This window comes from Coregonus lavaretus (assembly GCF_964263955.1).
Source record: "Coregonus lavaretus genome assembly, chromosome: 39".
NCBI classification, from domain to species: domain Eukaryota; kingdom Metazoa; phylum Chordata; class Actinopteri; order Salmoniformes; family Salmonidae; genus Coregonus; species Coregonus lavaretus.
Genome location: NC_140026.1, coordinates 12,194,787 through 12,202,608, shown reverse-complemented (window position 1 = coordinate 12,202,608; position 7,822 = coordinate 12,194,787). Strand labels below are relative to the sequence as shown.

Below are 7,822 nucleotides of genomic sequence, written 5' to 3'. Positions count from 1 at the left end.
AATGACATCTTCACTGCACTTGACAGAGGTCTTAAGACAAATAGTTGGATTCTCATAAAGCCACCCCTCTATAGAAACCTACCTACGGCTCAATTCAAATTTAAAGGTAATTTCCGATTGAGCCGACATATGCAGTGTTTACCGTGAACGCAGTCTCCACGAACATTGCCTTAACATTTAAATTGCGCTGAACTTCCGCAATATGGATTGAATCGAGCCTTTATAAACTCTTAAATGTTCATTGGCTGAGCGGAGAAGGCAGTAGGAATGTCCTGAGAATGCCTCAAACTGATCATACAAACTGTAGAAGAAGAGGAGTGTGTGTGTGTTTGCATGTGTGTGTGTGTGTGTGTGTGTGTTCCAAAGGTCCAATAGCAAGGACATAGTGGGTAGTGTATACTGGGCCACACCACCATATAGTATATCTATACATTACAGTTACCTGACAATAAGCATATTTCTGATTTATATAGGGATGCACATTTAAATCCCTGAAGGCTTTAACGCCACATGTAACTGTACATGTATTTCATGTACCTTTGTGCTCCACTATAGGGTGGCAGGTAGCCTAGCAGTTAAGAGCGTTGGTCCAGTAACCGAAAGGTCGCTGGTTCGAATCCCCAAGCCGACTAGGTGAAAAATCTGTCAATGTGCCCTTGAGCAAGGCACTTAACTCTAATTGCTTGTCTAAGTTGCTCTGGATAAGAATGTCTGCTAAATGACTAAAATGTAAATAACTCCAATGATTGTTTTTATATTATGATCAATTATATTTATTCAAATACCCCTAAATAAAGCACTATCAAACTTTTATAGTGGATTTATACTGAATTAACTTTATGATATACATTTACATAAACACCGAAAAACTTGACAACATTAGAGTAAGCTTAGCTACACACGATTAAACTTGTGTCAATTCTCTCCGTGGAGGTGTGCATGTGTGGTCAATATTGTCGAAAACCCTGCTCAAAATGCTCTTCAGGGTCTGCTAGTCTACCTCTATATTTTGTCTGAAGGTATAGTGAGATTTCAAGATTTTTCAGTTCATTAGTATCTGTAAAGGTTTACACCGTAGTCAGTCTGTACTACTAGTCTTTCATTGAGCAGACAGTCCATCTGTAGTTGATTGTCTGTCTTTAATGAAATCGTTCTCAGGTGTCCAGTAAAATGAAGTCACTGAGTCAATGTGGAATATTCAAAATGGCCACTCCTTTCTTTTTTTCTTCAACATGAAATGTTTTCTGAGCTCTTTAAAAATATCAGAATAAAATCATCTGTCAACATCAATGATAACAAAAACAGACTAAATCCTAAGTACAAAATATTTCAGAATTAGGGTGATTAAAGAGTTGGAACTGATTTTGCACCAGGCAAGGATCTGACAGGCACCGAACCAGATTACGCTGTTGCATGATGTAAAAAAAAAAAAAAAAAAAACTAAAACGAACATAATAAAACTAAAATAATAACACTGACACATGATATAAACAATTATGACAAATTGAAAAATCCATTTTGGAAACACAGACAGTATTTAGTGTATTTGACATAGAACATGAAATGAATTTATATTAATTTGATGTTTTTGACAATCAAAAAATCCAGCTTTGGTATGTTTTCAGTAAGACAAGGCAAATTAAAAAGGTGGCAAAAAGAAATACAAACTAACACAGAAGCAATACTGATGATGAATCTGCCACAGTACAGTGCGAGTACTTTAAAATGACTGCCACTCTCTCACTCATGGAGTGTGCAGGGAGTGTGTGAAGAAGGAGGAGGGGGAAGAAAAAGAGGAGTCCTTGTTATTGTCAAAATAAAATAAATCAGGGGATGAAAAGATATGTGTATCTGTGAGGATGTCAGGTTGGATATGTCTTCTACAATAAGCCGCATCGAAAGGAGGTTGACTAAATTGTAATGACCAGATATAGGTCTATAATCTTCCCTCTCCTCTAAATGTTTCTCTTCTCCTCCTTCTCACCACCTCCACCTCCTTCTCCTCCTTTTCTCTATTTGGTACAGCATTCATGATTGAAACAAAGCTACAATCAGATGTCTGAACACATTAAAAGAACAGTGTGTGTCACTGAGTGTTTCCTTGTCTGTGAGTGTGAGTGTTTACTCCCCTCTGCCATAGTGATATACCAGAACCTCTGACTACCTCAACGAGAGTGTGTTTCTCTGAGTTTGTGTGTGTGTGTCTGTGTGTGTATGGTGAGTAGTTGGGTGGTGGTTGGGGGGGGGGTCTGTGTTCAGCAGTCTGCAGACTTTTGAGCCCGGGACTCCTTCAGCTCCTCGCACTCCTCCCTGCTCCCTGCCTCCTCGGCTCCCTTCGTCTCTCCTGGGTACACCACCACACAGAACTTCTGCCCCAGGTAGGTCATCTTGGCTGGAGAAGAGGAGAGGTTAGGATCCTTGTCTAGAGTACAACAGTACAGTAAACACACAGTAGATATAGAGAGAAGCCAAGGAAGTTAATACAGTATAAATAGTCATAGGGAAAAGATCCACAAGACAGAAGAAGAAACTGTGTTAGTAGTGAGATCTTGTGAATCAACATTCATTATGTCAAGTGACTAGAAAGCCAGTCATTTTAATAATAATAGCAATGCTTTTGAAATAAAGTTACATTCATCTTAAAAGTAGACTGACGTAGAAATGACGTTGCCACGAGCAGCACCGCAGATATTGCGATGAGAGAGATGCAAGACTTCGCTCTCACACAGTCACACACAGCTTCACGCTGTTCACAGAGTGGTAGCCAGGGCACCAAAAACGGCGGAGAAGTTAAGCCTCGCGCTTCAACGCGCTTAGTTGTTGACCCACTATGCTGTTTACTTTCTGCATCTACGTCATATCGCTGAGTCTACCTTTAATACAGTTCCAGGCCATCCTTGTATATACAAAGTTATTCTTAACTGACTTGCCTGCTAAAATAAAGGTTAAATAAATAAATAAAGTTGAAGGAATTTGAACGAGGCTGACGTACCAACGAAGGTGTTGAAGCACTCAGGCTTGTTGTCCCAGTAGACACCCAGGAAGTAGACAGGCACTCCAGTCAACATGATAGCCATACCGAGGCCACACACCACGGGCTCAGAGTACAGGGAGAAGATGAGCAGGAAGGCCCAGAACAACAGGTAGATCACAGGCCACGCCAGACTGATCTGGAGGAGAGAGAGAGACAGATGGTGGAGTCAGTCATTATGCAAACCACAATAAGAATGCATATAATACGCCCTCAAATACCTAGGGTCAGATTGACTAAACATTGAGAACATAACAAAAAGGTCAAATAAAAACTTTGGAGAAAGTCTAGCCCCTATAGAACTTAATAGAACCCAATGCCAGGAATGGGTCTCCTACGAAACTCACCCTGATTGGTCGGTGCATGTCAGGTTCCTTGATGCGCAGCACAATCTGCCCGGCAACAGTGACCCCGTAGAAGAGGTAGTTGATAAAGCCCACGTAGTTGATGAGGGTGTACATGTCACTGGTGCACAGCATCAGCAGGGTGGACAGACACTGGGGGAGGGAGGGAGAGAGGGATAGAGAGAGAGAGAGAGAGAGAGAGAGAGAGAGAGAGAGAGAGAGAGAGAGAGAGAGAGAGAGAGAGAGAGAGAGAGAGAGAGAGAGAGAGAGAGAGAGAGAGAGAGAGAGAGATTAGAGGGTGCCAGATAGCTTGCTAGAAGCTTCCCACTGGGCACGGACGTCAGTTTAACGTCTATTCCACGTTGGTTCAACGTCATTTCATTGAAATTCATTGATTCAACCAGTGTGTTCCCAGTGGGTTGTGACAGTGAAATTTAAAAGGCTGGCTTTATTCAACTGTATATTTGTTGCGTGGACAGGGAAATTGCGGATACTGCATGTGGGTATATAGTGTATAGATCAATGGTAAACAGTCTGAGACAGAGAAGGACAGAGCTGGTACTCACGGTGAAGAGCAGAGCAGGGATGGGTGTGCAACGCTTCACATGGATCATGGCCAGGAGACTGGGGAGGTGGCCCTCTCTGGCTCCAGCAAAGAACAACCTGTTAGAGAGAGAGAGAGAGAGGGAAAGAGAGAGAGGGAAAGATAATCAGAATAAACACCCATATAATCTGCATCACAAAATACTGTAAAACACTGTAGAGGAATACATGGTGATATAAAGGTCTGGTGCAGAAGTACAGTAAGAGTGGGGTTCCTAGAGAGAGATTCAGAAGAGAAATACAGTAGAATTAGACAAGACATAAGGAGAGATAAGCAGATAACTCCTGGTTGTTAAAGGGATGTTGACACTGACCGTGAGGAGGTGAAGAGGGATCCGTTGACCCCTCCGAAGGTGGACAGAGCCACAGAGATGGGCATGATCCATGACATCACTCCCAGCAGCTTCTCACCAAACGTCTGGAGGGAGGGAGGGGAAAAGAGATGTTTAAACACACTCAGACATTCAATGAACTGATACATATCTACATAGACATCACAAACATGTTTATATACTAAAATTGAAAAAAGAGTGGAAGATTGATAATTATTGATAATGTTACTATGATGCTACTACAAGCTTCAATTTTCAAAGTTTAATTTGAGGCGCATTTACTCTTAGTGACCAAAAGGGGACGCCAGAGGTCTTTTGTAATACTGAATATGAATAAACCCAGAGCACGTCTGTCTGCTTCCTAATCCTGACAGGGTGGTGGGTGGAGCTACTCACCACGGCAACAGCGTTGGAGGCCAGCAGCTCCTGAGGACTCATGGCGGTGACGTAGGCGATGTTGGCGAACACGTAGACGAACGTCACCAAGGGGATGGAGATGAAGATGGCCCGAGGAAGATTCCTAGAATAGAGAGAGGTATGGAAGGATGGAGGATGGGGAGGAAGATAGATAATTCATTAAAGACATCAGGTAATAACAGGTATCAGTCCAGTTCAGAATAGAGAGAGGGATGGAGGGATGGGGGATGGTAGATAATTTATTAAAGACATGTAGATAATAGGTATTAGTCCATTTCTCTCAGAAAAATATCTAAATACGTGTTTTTCCCCCAACATTTATTTATTGGTATGTGCTTTATAATGAACGATTGATGATAATTCTGCTTCAATGCATTCTTCGTATGTTTGAGAACAACAGAACAATCTATGCCAGAGCAGGCTGCGTCCCAAATGGCATCCTATTCTCTATATAGTGCACTACTTTTGACCAGAGCCCTATGTGCCTATAAAATACTGCACTATAAAGGGAACAAGGTGCTAAAGACGAATGTAAATGTGCCATTTGGTAGGCAAGCGTGTACTAATTGATGTGTCTTACACGTAGCGGTCGACAAGCTCTTCAGTGACGTAGTGACAGAGCCCTATGTGCCCTGGTCAAAAGTAGTGCACTACAAAGGGAACAGGGTGTCATTTGGGACACGCTACTAATGGTAGTGTCTTACACATAGGGGTCGACCAGCTCCTCAGTGACGTAGTTGAGGAAGTTCCATCCCCCATAGGCGAAGGAGCCTTGTAGGAAGGCCAGGGCTATCAGCCCCACATCGTACTCCTGGAAGGGCTCGAAGGCATGGGCTGGCTCCAGCCAATAGTACTCCCTGGACGAGGAGAGAGGACCAGAGGCTTTAGAATTAGGATTGTATAGAGTTTGTAGGAATTCTTCATCTGTTTGAAATTGGTCAACTGCTATTACAGCAATGCAGATCATTAAACAAACTGCCAGGTCACACATAGGGCATAACAATGATGAGGTGTGTGGCAGACAGACAGATAGACACACAGACATACACACAGACAGAGTATGTACTATTGGTTTGTACACCATGTCTGCTTCGTAGCCCAACCCGTCTGTCTCTCTTCTTTCCCCTGGCTCACCTGTTCGTTGGCATGCCAATATGAACACTACATGTCTCTCTCTCTTCCTCCCTCTCTCTCTCCCTCTCTCTCTCTCTTACTCTCCCTCTTCCTCTGTCATTGTTTGCCTCTTCCTCCCCTCTCTCTCTCTCTCTCTTACTCAATCAATCAATCAAATGTTATTTATAAAGCCCTTTTTACATCAGCAGATGTCACAGAGTGCTATACAGAAACCCAGCCTAAAACCCCAAACAGCAAGCAATGCAAATGTAGAAGCACGGTGGCTAGGAAAAACTCCCTAGAAAGGCAGAAAGAAACCTAGAGAGGAACCAGGCTCTGAGGAGTGGCCAGTCCCCTTCTGGTTGTGCAGGGTGGAGATTATAACACCTCTCCAAGATGTTCAAACGTTCATAGATGACCAGCAGGGTCAAATAATAATCACAGTGGTTGTAGAGGTTGCAACAGGTCAGTACAACAGGAGTAAATGTCACTTGGCTTTTCATAGCCCGGCATTTAGAGGTTGTCTCTCTCTCCCTCTCCCCCCTTCCATCTCTCTCTGGTGGGTGATTCTCCCACACTCTCACCCATTGTGTTCTAACTCTCCTCTCCTCTTCTCTCCTCTCTCTGTGTCTACAGCCCTATTGTCACGGTTGTCTCTGTCTGTCTCTCTCATAACTCACCCTCATTACTGTTATGATAACTAACCCACAGAGACGCGCTGTGATGAAAACTACATTAAAACCCTATTAGCTCTGTGAGTTTTACCAGAGGGAGGCTATGGTTACATCCCAAATGGCACCCTATTCCCTATGTAGTGCACTACTTTTGACCAGGGTCCATTGGGCTCTGAATACAAGTAGTGTACTATATAGGGAATTGGCTGCCATTTGGGCCCTGACTTTGTGTCCCCAGTGACCCATTGATGGGATGTCAGTGGGGTTTTGTGTCTCTGTGTCTCTGGAACGAGAGAGAGATTAGAAAGATGGAGAGAACAACAGGCACAGATGGTGTAGAGACACGCACACAAACACACACACACAGATGGAACCTAGTCCTACCCTTGCAGATCTGCACGATGCCCATGATAATGATGAGAGCCAGGGCCAGCAGCTTGCCAGCTGTGAAGATGTCCTGGACACGGGTGGCCCATCGCACACTGGAGCAGTTCACCCACGTCAACAACACTGCAAGAGCGAGAGAGAGAGAGAGAGAGAGAGAGAGAGAGAGAGAGAGAGAGAGAGAGAGAGAGAGAGAGAGAGAGAGAGAGAGAGAGATAGAGACAGAGAGAGAGACAGAGAGAGAGAGAGAGAGAGAGAGACAGAGAGAGTGTTATTATTGATTAAATATGTGTTATTTCAAGTTCCAAGTTGATGCCATGATGCTCCTGTACTGCGCGCGTCTGAGTGATGGAAGCGGGGAGAACAGGTCGTGGCTTAGGTGGCTGAGGTCCCTGATGATTTCTTGGCCTTCCAACACTTGGTGTTGTAGGTGTCCTGGAGGGCAGGCAGTGTGCACCCAATGGTGCGTTCGGCTGAGAGTAGCACCCTCTGTAGTGCCTTGCGGTCAGCGGCGGTGGAGTTGTCGTACCATGTGTTTTTGCTGTGGCAATATAAGATAGGGACTTATAATGCCATGAAAGCTTCTTGAATTAAATTGTGAGAAACATTACAGAGATCAACACAATACAACTCACACTGGGCGTTGTGTTACATCCATTCATGTCCTCCGCTGCGCTCTGCTACATCAGACTACTGACAATAACATAGGAACACAATGGTGAATCCCAGTACAATAAACAACACTGCAGACTGGAGGAATTCTCACCATAGAATTCTCACCAACTCAGTATAGAATTGTTGCTAACAATGCACAAAGGGAGACATACAGTACACAGCTACACTATATTTCCCTTCTGCGCTGCTCATGTTCTAGCCTTTGAAGGCTTTACAACAGCAATCAGTGAGAGCATTGGACACATACAG

General features: G+C 43.8%; 1 protein-coding gene across 1 annotated transcript; it reads right to left on the bottom strand.

Annotated features, from left to right (window-relative positions):
• Nucleotides 1-1,120: 1,120 nt before the first annotated feature.
• Nucleotides 1,121-7,556, bottom strand: LOC311112713 (large neutral amino acids transporter small subunit 2-like; the record flags this gene model as incomplete). Its single annotated transcript, XM_084155841.1, has 11 exons — nucleotides 1,121-2,392; nucleotides 2,993-3,170; nucleotides 3,379-3,528; nucleotides 3,942-4,038; nucleotides 4,293-4,396; nucleotides 4,707-4,830; nucleotides 5,432-5,584; nucleotides 6,740-6,797; nucleotides 6,899-6,996; nucleotides 7,356-7,439; nucleotides 7,534-7,556. The coding sequence occupies 11 exons, from the start codon at nucleotides 7,554-7,556 to the stop codon at nucleotides 2,256-2,258; spliced, it is 1,206 nt and encodes a 401-aa protein (XP_084011967.1). The 3' UTR covers nucleotides 1,121-2,255.
• Nucleotides 7,557-7,822: the final 266 nt, after the last annotated feature.